The sequence below is a fragment of the Eumetopias jubatus genome, unplaced genomic scaffold (genome assembly GCF_037043125.1).
Source record: "Eumetopias jubatus isolate StellerSeaLion01/CBP00866 unplaced genomic scaffold, mEumJub1_p1.0 scaffold_2, whole genome shotgun sequence".
NCBI classification, from domain to species: domain Eukaryota; kingdom Metazoa; phylum Chordata; class Mammalia; order Carnivora; family Otariidae; genus Eumetopias; species Eumetopias jubatus.
Genome location: NW_028274808.1, coordinates 162737846 through 162757123, shown reverse-complemented (window position 1 = coordinate 162757123; position 19278 = coordinate 162737846). Strand labels below are relative to the sequence as shown.

Sequence of the window (19278 nt, the reverse complement as noted above, 5' to 3'; positions counted from 1 at the left end):
TATTCGGGGTCTTTTCTGGTTCCATACAAATTTTAGGATTATTCCATTTCTTTGAGAAAAGTGGACGGTATTTTGATGGGGATTGCATTAAATGTGTAGATTGCTCTAGGTAACATTGACATCTTCACAATATTTGTTCTTCCAGTCTAGAGCATGGAACGTTTTTCCATTTCTTTGTGTCTTCCTCAATTTCCTTCATGAGTATTCTATAGTTTTCTGAGTACAGATCCTTTGACTCTTTGGTTAGATTTATTCCTAGGTATCTTATGGTTTTGGGTGCAGTCGTAAATGGGATCAACTCCTTAATTTCTCTTTCTTCTGTCTTGTTGGTGTATAGAAATGCCACTGATTTTTGTGGATTGATTTTATATCCTGTCACTTTACTGAATTCCTGTATGAGTTCTAGCAGTTTTGGGGTGGAGTCTTTTGGGTTTTCCACATAAAATATCATATCATCTGCAAAGAGTGAGAGTTTGACTTCTTTGTTGATTCAGATGCCTTTTATTTCTTTTTGTTGTCTGATTGCTGAGGCTAGGACTTCTAGTACCATGTTGAATAGCAGTGGTGACAGTGGACATCCCTGCCATGTTCCTGACCTTAGGGGGAAAGCTCTCAGTTTTTCCCCATTGAGAATGATATTCACTGTGGGTTTTTTATAGATGGCTTTTACGATATTGAGGTATGTATGGTGGTGGTGCCTTTAAATAAGTGAATGAAGCATCAGAATGACCACCTCAGAATCACAAAAGTCTATTTGGTATAAATGAGCCTCTCATTAAAACCTGGCCACGCACTGCTAGTGGGCATAAAAATAGTATGCCCATTGCCTTCTCTGGAAAGCAATTTGACAGCATGCATTAGGAATCTTAATAAGTTCGTAACTAGCCTTTAGCCCAGTCCGTAAATTTTTAGAGATCTAGTTTATGACAATAAGCAGAAAGAGGTTATCTCAGTTACTATTATATAGCAAAGATGCTAAACACCACAATGCTGTACAAATAAGAAAATGGTTATGTAAATTATTGTATATCCGTGTGCCACGTGCCTGGTTGTACCTGCTAAGGCCTAGCACAGTGCCTCACACATGCTAAGCTCTCAGTAAATATTTGATGAATTTATGACTGAATGAAATATAATGCAGTTATGAAAATGTTTTTGAAGAATATCTAATGGTATGAGGAAAACTCACACTCACAATACACTGTGAAGCAGAATAAAGAGGATATAACACATACACAGCATGATTCTATTCCTTTAAAAATAGTAAAAAAAAAAAATTGAAATGAAATGCTAATGTTGGGGCACCTGGGTGGCTCAGCCATTAAGTGCCTTCGGCTCAGGTCGTGGTCCCAGGGTCCTGGGATCGAGCCCCGCATCAGGCTCCCTGCTTCTCCCTCTCCCGCTCCCCCTGCTTGTGTTCCCCCTCTTGCTGTGTCTCTCTCTGTCAAATAAATAAATAACATTTAAAAAAAAAAGAAATGCTAATATTAAGAGGTCAACTCTAGTTGATTTATGAGTAATTATTCTTATTAGCATTTTTCATATTTTCAAACAATTTTAAAACAGCAATCATATATTGCTATTATAGCTAGAAAAAAGAAACAAACTTTAAGATTTTGTTTTTAAGTAATCTCTATACCCAATGCAGGGCTCAAACTTATAATGCCAAGATCAAGGGTCACATGTTCTACTGACATTCAGCGAGGTGCCCCACAAATCTGTTTTTTTACTTTTTTTTCATTTTTTTAAAGATTTTTAATTATTTGAGAGAGAGAGAGAGAGCACACAAGCAGGGGGAGTGGCAGAAGGAGAGGGAGAAGCAGGCTCCCCACTGAGCAGGGAGCCTGATGTGGGGCACGACCCCAGGACCCTGGGACCATGACCTGAGCCAAAGGGAAATGCTTAACCGACTGAGCCACCCAGGCACGCACAAACATGTTTTTTTAAAGGCCACTCTCAGAAACTGTATTCTGATTTCTTGAATGAATGAACAATAATCTGTATTTCAAAGTCAGCTAAGCTGTGATTTGTTCAGAATCAATTCAGTTGTATTTGCCCGTGTTATTCCATTCATACATAGTACCTTCAGGTAATGTGTACTATAGAAACTAATTCTCACAACATCTTTTACCACTCTAGACAACTGAGTTAATGAAAGATACCCATTAATCTCCAAAATGTCTTACATAATTAGGAAAATGAAAACATTTTTTGGTTCTCCACATTCATAAAATAGTCATTCACTTACTCATATTGGTCTAAGTTGTTTGATTTCTTTCCCGTTACATAATTACTTGGGATATAACCTTCACTCCTGGAAAGAAGGAAAATAGGTAAACAGAAATTATTTTACTGAGAGGTTATTAAAAGAAAAATTACTGCCTTTGTGGAAATATTAAGCACTATATATTACCTAAAGCTTTAAGAAAAACTAGTCAACCCCCAATAATTCAATATATCTATAGCATTTGATGCTTTACAAACTACTTCCTCATTTGACCTTCTCTAAAACTCTGAGATAGGCAGGCACAAGTGTTCCCACTTCCTGGTGGGGAAACCAAGGCTTGGAAAGATTAAGGGGCTTTCTCCAGGTCCCAAAGCTAGCCAGTAACAGGGCCAGAACTTAAAATCTGACTTTATGATAGGTTCAGAGCCCTTCCTAATATTCCACGATGCTTCTCTTGAATTCACAATTTCTTGGGATGTTTGAAAGAAATCACGATTTCAGAAAAGTTAAAGTGTCAGATAAAAATACCCATCTTGCCAATACTCCAACATCTGTGTAGAGTACTGTTTCACAGAAGGTAATCCCTGACCTCTACATCAGCATCATCTGGGACACTTGCTAAAAAGGTGAATTCTTGGATCATACCCCAAGAGCACTGAATGAGAAGGCCTATGTGAGGCCAAGGAAACTCAGTTTTACCCCAGATAACTCTTACACACATTACCGTTGAAGAAGCCCTCATACTTGAAGTTTGCTAGAGAAAATCTCAAATGCTCACAAACAAAAAGGAAACTATGTCAAATGAGCGCTCTTTTCATTTGATTTGGAAATCATTTCAAAATGCATACATACATCAAAACATCATGGTATACACCTTAAATATATGTAATTTTTTATTTGTCAATCGTACTTCAGTGAAACTTAAAAATTTTTTAAATAAAAAAGGAAACAATCATAATAGGTAGAATCTTGGTAGGAGTCAAGATTTTAGTGTAAAATAAAAGACATGTGTATAAAATTTTAAAAATTGAGTAAAATCCTTGTAATCTTAAATTTGAATTTGAACTATTAGTAGGAACTCATAATACACACACACACACACACACACACACAAAGTACATATATATAGCTCTGCTGCACTGAGAAAGGCCCAGAAACAAAGACACTCTAGGAGTAATTAGAATCCTAGCACCCCAATTGTTGTCCAAACACTATCTCACTAAAAGGAGCAAGCATTCCTTGGAAAAATGGCACACTGAAGGTTTGGCCAGGAAAAAATACCAGATGAACTTGAGCTGTCTTATTTTACCCAGAAAGCAAGGAAACTAAGAAAGATTAAAGAGGTCCCAAACCAGCTACCACTGACCTAAGATGGGTCAATTCAATCAAAAAGAATAATGACTGCAATGGTTGCAATATGCATCCATAATAACCCTTAAAACAATTATTGGTTACCATTGTTATCACTGATAAGGTGAGGAGGCTCAGTCATCAAATCAACCCATCATTCTGAAAATTGGTAAAAGAAAAAAATCAAACATTTCTCTTGCCTTTGCTGTACAAACCAAATGAACTGATTGATGAGATAGTTCTTCTCTAGAGAATTAATAAATACAGACAGAATGCAGAGTTAGAAAAATCACCATTTTACAATCCCTAATGAAATAATGGATCCAAGCAGTAATCACTAATGAATGCCAAAATCATTAGGTGAAACCCTGATAAAAAACTTTATCATCACCTGGACCAGTGAGCAATCTTCACATCATTAGAAGTGGGACAACCAGATATCAATTTCTAATGTGATCAAGACCCTAGACTACAATTTACAGGAAATATAGGACGCGGAGACCTATTAAATGATACCATGTGAAAGCAATTAGCTTAATCTAGATTATGGATCATTTCGTAGGGTAAATGATCTGGTTTCATCAATAAATCAAACTTGGAAAAAAAAAAAAAGAAGGATGGGGACTGTTGTAGAATAAGAAACATATCAGCCAAGTCAAAATGCAATATCTGGACCTTATTTTAATCTTAATTAAATTGCATAAATACATCTTAGAGCTAATCAGGGGAAAACAGAATTATGTAATTGGTACCATCCTTAGACCAGAGGAGCCCCTACCATTGACCTCACACTTTCAAGAGCATGCTAAAGTCCGTGTTCCCTCAGCCCTCTTCTAGACCATCACCTGGATAACTAGGACCCCAAAATTCTCTGTCCGTGGCTAAGGCCAACACAGACCTTTCCACCTTATACTCTGAAAAGCAAATTATGCTGGTTACGTACAACTCCTTCTAGCCCAAGTCCAAGGGGTGGCCAAGTTGGGAAGTGGCTTCTGCAAGCGATGTGGACAGAGCTTGTCCATATGGCTGGGAAATCCACATGGTGCCTGTGGGATGGAGCTATGGTAGAAGGGAAAGAGAGGACCCCAGAGAGCCAGCCCTCCATGCACTGTCACATTCTGGCATGGGACTTCATTCAAACCTTGCTTCCTTGTCATTTTGAAGGTACGTTTGTTAAGTTAGAGGATAAATGTTATTTTATTTACCAGTTTGTCAGCTTGACTTAGGGCTTCAAAATATTTAGATAAATGATATGTGGGCTTTCATTTATACTCTTCCTCCAGTCCTGACAATGTTAGGGTAAAGTCCACAGGTCGTATTTTTTTAATTATTATTAAGTATGATAATGACATAGCAGTTGTTTAAACACATCTTTAGTAGTTAGATTCAGGGGTAAAATGACAGAATGATTTGAATTTACTTTTAAATACTCTAAAAAAAAAAAAATTGGGAGGATTGGTAAATCAGTCCAGAAGTGAACTGAGGAATAGAGAATTGGAACTGGGAGATGTATTTAGTGTTTTGCTTCACATCCAAGGAGGCAAGGAGGTGAGAAAGCAGATTTGGAGGGAAGGTATGCTCTGGCCAGGACAAAAAGTCCTCTCCTTTTTATCTACAGGAATGCAGAATATAAACAGGATTATATTTCAGAGGTAAACACAGTATACAGTTTCTTTAATGAAGCCTAAAAGATACTCATCCCCTACGTTTATCCATATTTACCAATCATTTACCAAATAATATTAAAGTTGAAAGGACTGGTCCTTTAAATCCAAAATTATCTTGTCTAAATAATGCTTGTTTTTAAATTTCTTTCTTTTTTTTAGGTTTTATTTATTTATTTGAGAGAGAGAAAGAGCATTCGCACGCTAGTGGGGGGTGGGAGGGAGGGCAGAGGTGGAGAAAGGGGAAAGAATCTCAGACTCCATACTGAGTGCAGATCCCAACACAGGGCTTGATCCCACAACCCTGAGATCATGATTTGAGCCAAAACCGGGAGTCAGATGCTTAACAAAACTGAGCCACCCAGGCACCCCATTTTAAAAATTCTTGCATTTATGTGTATATATGTATTTTATACATGTATTTTATATATATATACACACACATGCACATATGTGTGCACACGCGTGCGCGCGCGCGCGCACACACACACACACACACACATTCTCTCTCTCTCTTAGAAAAATGTAAGCTCACTTACCTTGGAGAAAAAAACCTAAAATGTCATTCTCCCAAGATCAAAATAATCTAATTAAACATACAATGAATGAGAAAGAGACCAATGTAATGCATTCTAATTTCTGGAAAGAAGTGGTTGATCCATTTGCATTTATTGAGTCATTACTAAGAATACATTGTGTTATTGCAAAGTAATAATGTGTACTTTCATTTACTGTTGACTGAACTAGTCTCATTACATAATAGTTAGACTCAGCACTCAGCCCATAACTCCCACCCACCCGCTGTGTGTCATACACAGAGGGAATACTTACCCGTATTTATCTCTTGCTCTCCACCAATGAACATCATTCTTTTCTAATATAATATACTCTTGGCCTCTCTCTAATCTGAGATCATGCGGCTCTGTTGCTTGGAAATCATACATGGCTACAACGATTTCTTCACTATTGTCTTCTTCTTCAGGTGGAATTGGTGGGGGAGGCCTTCGCTAAGAAAAGGAGACAACATACGAAAATGTAGTCATTCTGTTTGAAACTGGATGTGAAGCAAAACACTAAATGACTCACACAGCACCAGAGAATAAAGCAGAAACCTCAAGTCTACCTAATACAATCTGGGGAATCCTCCCATGACTTTGATGATATTGGTGCTACTGGACTTCTCAGGGGTTTCAGAATATAGGGCATGAGCAAAAACCCTCTTTATTTTTTTTTAAAGATTTTATTTATTTATGTGAGAGAGAGAGAATGAGAGATAGAGAGCACGAGAGGGGGGAGGGTCAGAGGGAGAAGCAGACTCCCTGCTCAGCAGGGATCCTGATGTGGGACTCGATCCTGGGACTCCAGGATCACGACCTGAGCCGAAGGCAGTCGCCTAACCAACTGAGCCACCCAGGCGCCCTGCAAAAACCCTATTTAAACATCAAAGAGCCTCTGCTCGATGTCAGGGCTAGCCTTCCAGGGTTATGTGAGTAGAAACCAAAGGACTAAAGGTGGACCCACCATTCCAGTGGCCTGCAAAGGGGAAAAGACACATTAGAGAGTGAGTCTTTTATCAGGTCTCCTCTCAATCAGAGCATTTTGCACTTCTTTGTGCCTACTATGTGCAAGGCATGCACCTAGTACCTAACACACTTTTTTTTCATTTATTCTTAATACTGATTCTATGAAATAGAGTATATAATTCCCATTTTACAACTGAGGAAACAATGGTTTAAGTAATCCACCCAAAGTCACTTGTACCAGATTCACATTGCATGGGGTACTATCTGAGTCCCAAGTACATGTGTTTCCAACCATACCCCACTCTTTAAAGGCATATCATTAAATCACCGAATTCACTTTTTTGACATAATACTGTGGTCGTAAGACTGAACTATTCCTTCAAAGTCCCATACCTTTTCTACAATTCTTGAAGCCAAAATATAAGCAAAATGCCAGATGGAAGAGAGGACCCCAGTGATAATCTGATATAATTAAATTAATATTATTTGATACAAAAGAAAATCAAAAAATCCTTAGCATATTGGTTTCTGATATGATATGGTAGGGAATGGGGACAGAATCATATGAATGAATATAAACTTACTTATTAAAACTGTAAATATTTCTAAAAGGTAAAGACCACCTACCTTCTTTGTTTCTGGTGCTGGAGGTAATGCTTTTTTTATACCTGAAAATGACAAAAAATAGGTCAAAATGCCATCTTCCAATGATTGAGAGTTTTAACAAAAAGTGAAAACACAAAGATGAGAAATCCACTCGGACTCTCTCATTCTGGTGCATGTTGCTTATATCAGTATTTCAGAGAAGAATTTAAAATGCTGTCGAAGCTGGTTTGTTGTCTGCCTTCCTGAGCAGACTAAAAATGCCGGAGGGATTGGGGCCATGTCTTATTCTTGGTAAACAAGTGAGACTACGACTAACTAAAAAGCTTACACTCGGCGAAGGAAACCATCAACAAAATGGAAAGGCGGCCCACAGAAGAGGAGAAAACACTCACAAATCACATATCTGATAAGGGGTTAATATCCAAAATATACAAGGAACTCCTATAACTCAAAAGCCAAAAAACTCAAATAACTCAAAAATGTTGCAAAGGACCTGAACATTTTTCCAAAGAAGACAGTCAGATGGCCAACAGGTACATTAAGAAGTGCTCAACATCACTCATCATCAGGGAAATGCAAATCAAAACCACAACGAGATATCACCTCATAACTGTCAAAATGACTATGATCAAAAACACAAGAGGTAACAAATGCTTGGGAGGGTGTGGAGAAAAGCCTCGTGCACTGTTGCTAGAACACAATATGGAGGTCCCTCAGGAAATTAAAAATAGAACTACCATATGACTCAGCAATCCCACTTCTGGGTATATACGCAAAGGGAAGGAAAGCAGTACCTTGAAGAGACATCTGCACTTCCATATTCATAGCAGCATTATTCACAATAGCCAAGGCATGAAAACAACCTAAATGTCCATCAACAGATGAACTGATAAAAAAATGTACTGTGTGAGATATGTATATATAATGGAATGTTATTCCACCTTTAAAAAGAAGGAAATCCTGCCATGTGCAACAATATGAATGAACCTGGAGGATATTATACTAAGTGAAATAAGCCAGACAGAAAAAGGACAAATACCACATGGTATCACTTATATGTGGAATTTAAAATTAAAAGAAAAGTCAAACTCATAGTAACAGAGAGTAGAAAAAGTAGTTGCCAGGAGATGGGCGCTGGGGAGAGGGAGACAGAAATGTTGGTGTAGAGGGCACAGATGTTCACTTTTAAGATGAATCAAGGCCTGAGAGTCTAATGTATAACGCGGTACCTCTAGTTGATAACACTGTAATGTATAACGGAAATGTCCTGAGAGTAGAACTTAAATATTCTCACACATACACACCAAAAGGTACACATGTGAGGTGATAGATGTCTTAACTAACTTCATGGGAAGAATCCTTTGCCATCAGGATGCCAAATCATCACACTGTACACTTTAAATATCTTACAATTTTATTTGCTAATTATACCTCAATAAAGCTGAAAAGAAAAAAACTGCTGATGGTGCCACATTAAGCTCATGCTTTTAACAGAGTCATTTTGATCAGGCTTCCATATTGTGATAAAAGCTCTTGAAAACAGACCTTCTGATTCCATGAGATGGCCCCACTGCTAAATAAACATAATTATTCATACAAAATACACCCACCCTACAGTTACATGGTGCTAGAAGGTGTAAAGGTTACAGTTAACCAACACCAGAATCAAAACCAAGTCACTTTCACACTATACCAATAGTTTGTATATCCTGCACATAATATAATTATAAAATAAAATAAATACTTACTACTCTCAAAAAGGTTATATTTTTCACATCCAGGTGCTAATTTTTCAGTTTGTCTGCAACACTGATAACTTCCGTCTGCCCAAAATTTAGGATGATATTTAATCATAATATTATTGTTGTTCTTTATTTCTGTAATTCATAGACACATTAAATGATTAGTGAGATAAAACAGATGACAGAATGTTTTGTAGGTAACACTGTCAATCATTCTCTATTTCTCAGATATTACGTTTATTATGAAAACACCTTCATAACATCATACAACCCAGCGTTCAGAAAATCCATATGGTTCTCTTCCACCTTCTTATTTTGATGAAGCATCCTTGTTAGCAGAAGTGACCGCTGCTGTACCATGATGGATAAACACACAAGTCAGCCCACCCCATTCTGTTCTGCAGAAGAAGGGGTGAGGACTGCGCAGAACAAATCACCCATTGAGACACTCTACGCACAAGTCATCATCCACACCAAATGTTGACTTCATAAGCCATTTCTTAGAAAATAAAATCCTATTATCATAAAAGCCCAGTGCTTTCTCATCTTTAAATGTTTTAGGCATTAAATGGAAGCATACATTTTTTAGAAACTACGTGCATACCACTAGAAGGAATCAGATTATAAAAAAGGAAGTTGTCTTCATCATGTATCACGATAGCAGAGGGTCCTCAGAGAAACACTTATTGTAGATTAAAAGATTAAAAATGCAAGATACATTAGCCATATTTCTCTTCGAGTGTTAACAATGTTATATCCTAAAATTATGTACAGTTAATATTTCATTATGAGTTTTACCTTCTTTTAACTTCTTCACCCACCGGTCCCTGCTTTGTGCACTAGGTGCAAAAATGTAAAGTGTGTTAGCATCATGAACAACCTAAAATAAAACAAAAGATGGAATAGGCAAGAAATACTTAGACACAGCACTTCTGTCTAGCACAGAGACCTTGGTACCAGAGGCATCAATAAATGATTCTGAAATGATCAAATAAAAGTCAATTACTTTGGATCCAAAGAACCTACATTCCTTTCTTACAACAGCGTATCTATTTCTTCATGTCTACATCAAGTGGTGTACACATTTTGCAAAGGACTGTGTTTTTATAGAGGAAAAAATATAGAGAGAGGCCAAGATGCTTCACTAATCTTATTTCTTGCAATCTAATTAACTGAAGATCCTTAAGTAAATTTGGTGTAGCAGGGATTACTCTAATCTAGCATTTTTCTGAATATTTTACATGAATGGACTACTCTGTCAGTGTCATTGCTATACCTTCCTTTTGCCACTATAAATAATGGCAGTGGCTAACTTTATTAAACACTATCCCAACTCTATACTATGTGCTTTACAGACATTAACTCAGTTAATCCTACCATTAAGGTATAAGTATTTACATTTTATGGAGGAGGACACTAAGGCTGATCCCAAGACCTTCCATTCCTGTGTAACTCCAGAAGGCACCATTCATACAGAACACACTGCATATGGTGCCCCCTAATGTTGTGCTACATAACCTGCCCATCTCATCTGGCTGGTAATCCAAAAAACCAGGATCCTGACTTCAGAGCCCAAACTGTGAACCACAGTGCCTCTTTTAGAGGTAACTCGTGGTGAGCAATTAAAGTCTTATTCTTAGTATTTTTAATATTAGTAATAAAATTCAGCCTGAGAAACTAACCCAAGAATTTTGTCTTTGGTCTGTCACTTTACCTTTGGTCACAATCACAAAGCAGAAACACCTTGACTGGCTAAAAAGAAATATAAGGCTAGAAACCTCCCTTCCGACACTGAAAGACAAATACTGCATGATCTCACTCTATGTGGAATCTAAAATAGTCAAATTCATAGCAGTAGAGAGAGTGGTGGTTGCCAGGGACAGGGAGGAGGGGTAAATGGGGAGATGTTGGTCAGAGGGTACAAAGTTTCAGTTAAGCAACATGAATGAGTTCTGGAAATCTAATGTACAGCACGGTGACTACCGTTGACAGTACTGAACCGTATACTTGAAATTTGCTACGGGGGTAGGTCTTAAGTGCTCACACACAGGAAGGAAGGAAGGAAGGAGGGAGGGAGGGAGGAAGGAAGGAAGGGGGAAGGGGGGAAGGGGGAAGGAAAGGAAAGGAAAAAGAAAGAAAATGATAATTATGTGAAGTCATGGATACACTAATCAGCTCGACTGAGATCATCTCATAATGTACACATATATCAAAACATCAAGTTGTACATCTTAAATATACACAATTCCTATGTGCCAACTGTACCTCACTAAAGCTGAAAAAAATTATTTTTTACCAACCACCAAAGCAATGGCAGGAAACTGTAATGTTGAATAGTAAGCATGACTAAAAGCCCAGAATTATACTGTGGCAAAAAACACGCCAGCTTACCTGAAATGGATATTTATTTTGGCAGGGAATAACACCCTCATCATTCTTCACTATTTCCACACACTTGATTTTTGAAACATCAATAAATCCCTTTCTGTATTTTTTCTGTTAAAAGAAAAACAAAGAGAGAACCACTGCAATCATAACAAGAAAAAATGTTATTAATAGAAAAATTTGTTAACGAAATCACCGATTCAAAATACTACAATTTTCTTAATAATTACCTAAATCATGTCTCCATTTATTGTCAAAACTGTTCAAAATACTAACGTTGTGAGAATTGTAATAAAATAATATTATTATATAAAAAGTAATTATTTCTGTTTATTTCTAAAGATGAAATTTTCCTATCCTTGCCCCCAAAACACATTTTTGCCCCCAAAACTCCCTTTTATTGTCACCTTCCCCTTTCAGACATATATCTTTTGAATTTCTTCAACATCTTGTTGACAGCACTCCATCCCCACTCCCTCACCCCACCAAAACAGCATCAAAGACCAAACCAAGCAAACTCCAGGTACTTGACGGGGCACTCAGTTAGCTACACCTCCGACTCTCAGTTTCAGCTCAGGTCATGATCTCAGGATTGTGAGATCAAGCCCCACATAGGGCTCCGTGCTCAGCATGGAGTCTGCTTGAGATTCTTTCCCTCTCCTTCTACCTCTCCCCTCTGCGTATGCGCTCTCTCTCTCTCCCTCCCTCTCTCTAAAATAAATAAATAAAAAATAATAATCACCTTTAAAAAAAAAAAAAGAACTCCACGTACTTGAACACAGGTGCAAACTCTAGCCAGTTACTTTTTTTTTCCTGCAACACAGATAACTCAGGAGGATTTGAGGTGAACTTAAGGTATTCACATAAAACTCCCATTCGGATTCTATTGTTGGATATTCTCCTCTACTTCTCTATTCCCCTCTCTCTGCTCACTGAACTTCTGCCTGCAGCAATTAACTAAGGACACATCAGGACCTCCCTCCACCCGGAAGCATAGTAATCTCATGCCCGAAAATTCATCAAAGGGAAAAACCCAGAAGAAAACAAAGTAGCATGTGCCAACATAAGTTGATAAAATACACCCATTAAAAATGATTACAAACACAACGTAGAAATAAAAAAGGTTCACTGAATAATACTAACTGATATATTCCACACAAAAAGCTGTATAAAGACTTAAGTTATCTTTGGAAAGAGGATGGTAGATATTCGTATGATAAAGAATAGAAGGAAAAGCAGAGAAATGAAGGACACTGTAATATTTGGGGTGACCCCGCTACCTCCTGGCTCTTGTCATTCAAAATTGCTTCACTGAATATTCTAAAATTGTCCTCTGGTCACAACCTTTGAGCCCCCTGTCCTGCTCTCAGGAACCTGCGCTGCATTTTTACTGTCACCGTAAGACTTTCAGACCTGCCCACTTTCCCAGGCCACCAGCTCCCATCTGACAGCTGACTGGACTCTTCTGGAGGTCATTTCACCATACCCTCTTTCTCTCTCTTCCCATTCTCCCCCCACCTCTTCACGAGTCCCACATGTCTCTTGACAATTGTGTCAGTGACCAGTTCTATCTACACCCTCCCTACTCCTTCACACCCGGTTGCAGAAAGTCAACGATAATCCTAATTTTCTTCGCTATGCTTCCCCAGGCCTTGACTGCGGCTCCTCATCTCCTTTGCCTGTATCTCTCATAGAGGAACCTGGTGGCCTCCGTGGAGAACACCAGTCTCATCAGAACTACAAACCCTTCCCATTCCCTTCAGCCCAGGAGACACACTCCCTCACTGCTTTATGAAGAAGAGAACAGCCTTCCCACGAGCACACCCTCCAACTTCTTCCCTCTGGAGATCAAAAGCACTCTAAAATTTATCTTTTTTCTTCTCTTTCATCCCGTCTCTTGGAGAAGTTAAGGATACTGCAGCTCAGACAGGTTAAATATATTCATCAAGGACCCCAACTGACCCCAAAGCCCAGTGGACCCTGGGATAACCCAGCTGCAAACAAGCAACAGCATTAATGGAGCTAAGTCCCCAGGGGGGGCAACAAAGATTCTGAGCATGGACTAAGCTTCAGCCAGGGTAGAGAGAAGAACATTCTCCCCAGCCATGCTTCTTGGAGGAACTTCCTTCTACCTACAGACACATTCGGGCCTCTCCCATCCATACCAAGAACCCTTCTTTGGCCCAGCTATTGCCCTGGCTTCCCTCTTCCCTTCCTGAAAGAGACGATGCTTACGTCCTCAGCCTTCATTTCCTTCCCGCCCATTCCTCCTCCTCAGCCACCTGCCATCTACATCCACCTCACCACAGCCTGCTGAGCCGCTATCAAAAACATCACCAGGGACCAAACCCAACAGTCTTTCCTCAACTGTCATCCACTCACACCTTTATGGGGCATCTGAAAGTGCCACCACTCTCTTCTCCCTGAGTGGTCTTGACTTTGGGTCGTCCTGGTTTTTCCTACTCTCCCTTCCCTTCAGGGTTCCACAGACAACCCTGTCCTGTGTCGGCAACTGTGTCAAGGAGCACAAGGTCAAGATCAGGGAAGCTCACTTCCTAAGCAGACAGCTCAACTATTGTGCCATTCAATCCTCACAAACTCTGTGAGGTAAACATGACCAGACACATTGTACAGAGGGAAGAAACGAAAATTACTTGCCCAAGACAGACAGTGGTTATGATACTGTATATTAAAAAGATGCTCATGGACACAGAGGAGTTGAAGCTTCAATGCCAATTCTGGAAGAGAAATTCTGGTATGTGAAAGGGAGAGAACTGAACGGCACATGACAGGGAAGGAGTAAACAGCACATACGAAGAAAAACATAATCCAGAATGACCTCAGTTGCCTCATACGTAAAATGGGAATAACAACAGCTATGAGAATTAAATGAGTCGGTATTGCCAAGTGCTGAGAATAGTGTCTGGCCTAGAATATGATATCAGTAAGTGTTGGCTACATAAAATAAATAAGTAGCAAAAAAAAAAAAGACCAGTGTGGCTGAAGCACAGGGTGCATGAGGCAGGATGGAAAGATGAGCAGGGCCAGCCTGTAAAGAACCTGCTGCACAGTATTAAGAGGTCTGGTCAGACAGGGCCATCCACCCTGCTCTTGAGGCCTGTGACAGTTAATGGGTGGAAGAAATTGCCAGAGCACCATCCTACTATTAACAAGTCACACATGTTCACTGTAGAAACCTTAGTAAATACTAACAGCACAAAGAGAATCAAATGACCCTTAATCTCCCAACCCTGGAGAAAATCACTGTTGACATCATGGCATTTTCCTGACATTGGTCTCAGGGGTCATTTATCACCTGCCAGCTCTCTTAGCCCTTGAGCAGTAGGCTATATATGGGCTGTTTCCAAGATACCCATCTCCACCCACCACCTGCCCCTGCTATTAAATGCAGCTGTTAAATGCAGGTCAATCTATACCGGAAAATTTAGGATGGCCTGTATACTGGGTTGACTTATGCCCCCTAAATTCATGTTCTGGGACATACAATCTATTCATGTACTGTACTAATATTGGGGTTTGCAGATAAAGGTTCAAATATAAGCTGCTCATGCATGATTTTATCTAGCCCACCAGCAAACACTGATCAGACACCAAGCACAGCGTTGTGTGCTGTAGCTGCAAAATTACACAAGGGGGTTGAGGGTTTCCCTAAGAGGAGTTCACAATAATATACTGGGTGGAAGGAGAAGAGGGTAATGATTCAGAATCAGGTAATAATGAACCCGTGTGAACTCATGGTGTTTATGGAGTGGGGCAATGACTGGACCAGGAGAAGCTGAGGAAGTTTCAGGGAGGAAGTACCACTTTGATTTGGTTTCTAAAGGGTAAGCAGGAGTTTTCCTGTAGAGAAAGTAGAGAAAAATATTCCAGGCAGCAGAGACAACAAAGCGCTCATTTAGGCAACAGAAAAAAATGCATGTGGCTCAGAGTGGTTCAGGGGAAGTGTAGGAAATGACACCAAAAAGGTTATTTGGGACCAAATTAGGAAGATGCCTATACGCCAGACTTAGGAGTTTGGAAGGAAGAGCGCTGTACTGGGGTTTGCTTTTGAAATCATTAATTATGAATGGCAGGGGGACGAATGGGTAGACAGGGAGGCTATCCAGGAGCCTGCTGCAGTCGTTCAGGTGAGGGATGACAAGGTCATGAACCCAGTCAATGGCAGTAAATCAGGTGAGGAAAGCAGGGATGCCAGAACATTAAAAGAGAGAGTCCACATAACTCTGGCATCAATTAGATGCGGGGATTAAGAGAGAGGAAGGAGTTAGGAAACCTCAGGGATTTTGAGTCTGAGTGACCAGTAGACACCAACACCATGAATCACCATAGGGAACACAGAAGAATCAGGTTTGAGATAATGTTGGGAAATGTTTTTTGAGTTGATTATTGGACAACCCACTGGAAATGTTTGAAGGGAATTGACAATATGAGGCTCGTACTCAGCAATGCTTATCACTTTCTTTATAGTAAAGAGAATTCTGCTTTTCTCAACACATATGTTGTGTATATATAGTAGAATCTTATTCTAGCCACATCTCAGGGAACCCTAGGAGATTAGGCAAGGTCAAGGAAGAGACCTGCCATAGGGAACCCTAACAGTTGCTGAAAGAGCCATGTGCCTGCCCCCTTAACACCTGGTCTTTGCACTCTGGTGAATCAGAGTTAACACTGAGAAGGGACATAGAACATATAGTTTTTTCTCCATTCAGATTATTTATCATTTCTTCAATAGGAAAATTAGTTCATGATAACCGAAGTATGCTATACATTACTGTTACTATTGTGGCCCAAGGAGAAATATCCAAGGTCATTACATGTTTCATGTGAAGTTTCCCTTTTATTTCTACAGCCTTCACCCTGCCCACCAAACTGAAAATCACAATTAAACCAAGATGTCACCTTACTCATGTTTGAGTCATCCAAGCTGAAAAATCTACCTGGCACTTAGCAGATGTTCATTAAACAGTGTGCTGAGCCAGTCTGCAAAGAAGTATGTATGACACTCTGTATGTGCGTGTGTGCGTGTGCGTGTGTGTGTGTGTGTGTGTATAACACAGGATATATATCTCTCCTCTCTTGCATGGCCTCTATATACTCTACCATGCTTGAAAATGAGTTAAGTAATTGCCATTTTACACATTTCTAAACCAGCACAAATGGGGAAACTAGATCTAGAGATGAACTATAACTTGCTTAAAACTCCATATCAACTGAATGGCAGAACTGGGAGGTAAATGCAAGAGATCCTATCCCCCGGGAAGTCTTTCAAGGTACCCTGTTTTCCTTTAATTTCCAGAATACTCAGTATTTTAAGAATATCAATATCAATCCTAAATTAATGAAATAACATTTTTCTAAACGTATACAAGCATTCATTGGCCCCAGGTAAATGTGGGAAGTCAGCTATTTATCTTCAGGACACCCTGTGTCCTCCTTCTACACCCTACACCCCAGGCCTCTGAGTCCCCATTAGGCACAGTGAAAGACCTACCATAATTTTCCTCCAATATTGCAAATGATCCCTCCCCTTTTCCCCATCACAGCTTTTATTCCTAATGTGGCTATCCCCAGCTGCACACCACAAAAGAAATTTGCTGGATGAAATCACCCTCACATTGCAACAGGATCTCAGGAAGGGGGCAGGAGCGACCCTGTGTCCAGACTCTGCTTTGCAACTTAGAAGTTGTATGGCCTAGGGCAAGTTCTGTCCCCTCCCTCTCAGTTCCCTTGTCTGCAGGATAAGACACTACTATTCACTCTGCTAAGCTTTTCGCAGCAATAAAGATAATGCACACAGGTGCTTAGCACAGTATCTGGCATATGAAATCGCTCCCTAAATGCAGCATTTACTATTAATTAGTTTTCACAACAACCCTGGGAAGTTGTTATGAAACTGATCATATGAGCAGTTACAAGACCAGCTAAGAGGCTGAGCCACAGATCGAACCCAGAGCTCTCAAAAACACTAAAGCGTTTACCTGACTCCAGGTCTCTCAAGCTGGAATATTTTTGGACTCTTACTATAAAAAATAAAATTATCTTATGTCAAAATCTAACACTTGTAGAGCACTCACTATGAATCAGGCACTATGTGAACCTCTGCACATGGATGACTTAATGAACCTTCACAGCATTGTATGAGAACTCTTGTCATCCCATGTAACAGATGAAGAAATCAAGACTTACAGGGTATAATTAACCGCCAAAAGTCACACAATACACCGGGATTTGAACTTGTCTAATTCCAATCTTGAATTTTAAGTGTCACATACACTTGAGTAACTTGGTATCACTTAACTAAGGACACACATAAAATAAGTCGAAATTTCTAATGCTTATACCTCTTAATACCTATAAGACAAAAGCTAGTTCACAAATTAAATACAAATAAAATTATACAAAAAATAAGATTTAAATGAATGTTACTTGAATGTGATGGATGGGTGTTTGCTGGAGTTGAATTTCTGTCCCTAAGCCAGTTCTTTTGGAATCTACAAGCTTGCATTACTGTGGGCCATGGGACAATCACTTCCACCCTTTCTCTCAATTTCAACTACAGGGAACCTCTGCTTTTGTACACACGGCACCATGCTAGCATTAGGCCTCCATTTGGCACACTAAATTGTTTAGTGTTCGATCAGCCACTGTTCTTTGTCAATAGGCCACAACAATCAAAACATCTTAAATATAAACCCAAAGATGGGAGATGGACTGCTGACATGGCACATTCAGTGACAAGGAACTACCCAAAAAATATAGACAAAAAGTGTGTGTGTGTGTGTGTGTGTGTGTGTGTGTGTGTGTGTATACCCATATATGTGACATGTAATATCATACATATATATGCACACACAGGTTATATTTCTGGGGGAGTTGTGTAAAATATTGCCATCAAATTAAGAACAGAAAATTTAAAATTCCTAGAACCTGCAGTCCTCGGCAGATGGGTAGCACAAAGTTGCCGTTAACATTCATTGCATTCCATCAGGACAGTTCCTTCATTCAGCCATATTCATCAATATGGATTTCTACTTCCGCCTACCACCGGCAAGGCACAGATACCAAAGAACCATGATGGAGATAAACAAGTTCAAAATGTCTAGGTCTTAAGGAGTTTACAACCAGACATTTGCTGAGGTTAAGGAGAACAGTAATTGTTTACAATGAAAGTTCAGATGGGTCAACACTATACAGCTAAAGAGTTCCAGTCAATTCTTAAAAAAAAAAGAAAGAAAGAAAGAAAATGACGCAGTCTACTAAAAATCTCCAACAAGCCAAAGGCCTATTTTATTCATGAGGGTAGTTCTTTTCCCTTTCCACTCAGGACGCAGTTCAAAGAATGGGCCTAAGTGCAGCAGGACACATTAATCATGAGAAACAAGTAAGTCCTCAAGATGGGTTTGGCGCAGGGTTTTGTGGATATTGAGAACAATTTTGATGTAGACCTCTCTGGCATCAGGAGAAGTAGAATACATAAAATTCAAAGGCATTTCCAACTTGATGGTGGTATGATGAAAAGCCCCTCTTCACCAAGGCCTGAATTCTAGTGAAAAATGAAAGTAAGAACAAAAACTTGGCATCCTAACCTTTCTTCCTCCCTTTTCAACAAGTTATAATAATTGACATAGGTGCTTTACATTTTGTAGAGTGCTTTTACACTACAAAAAAATAACCCCCAAAACAACAACAAAACCCCAGCACTTTTACATAAAGAAGCCAGCAGTTACAGAAACATGGTTCAATTATGGTTTTTAACATAA

At 39.3% G+C, this 19278-nt stretch overlaps 1 protein-coding gene across 2 annotated transcripts in view; it reads right to left on the bottom strand.

The window, feature by feature from the left end:
- The window catches only part of TEC (tec protein tyrosine kinase), a 142587-nt gene that overhangs the window by 24621 nt on the left and 98688 nt on the right, over positions 1-19278 (bottom strand). For both annotated transcript variants that reach the window (XM_028100748.2, XM_028100747.1), the window contains 6 exons: positions 11504-11608; positions 9911-9992; positions 9119-9247; positions 7392-7432; positions 6073-6248; positions 2249-2314 (listed from right to left, as the gene is read on the bottom strand). In XM_028100748.2, coding sequence (XP_027956549.1) covers positions 2249-2314; positions 6073-6248; positions 7392-7432; positions 9119-9247; positions 9911-9992; positions 11504-11608 — 599 coding nt within the window. The remainder of the gene's footprint in view (positions 1-2248; positions 2315-6072; positions 6249-7391; positions 7433-9118; positions 9248-9910; positions 9993-11503; positions 11609-19278) is intronic.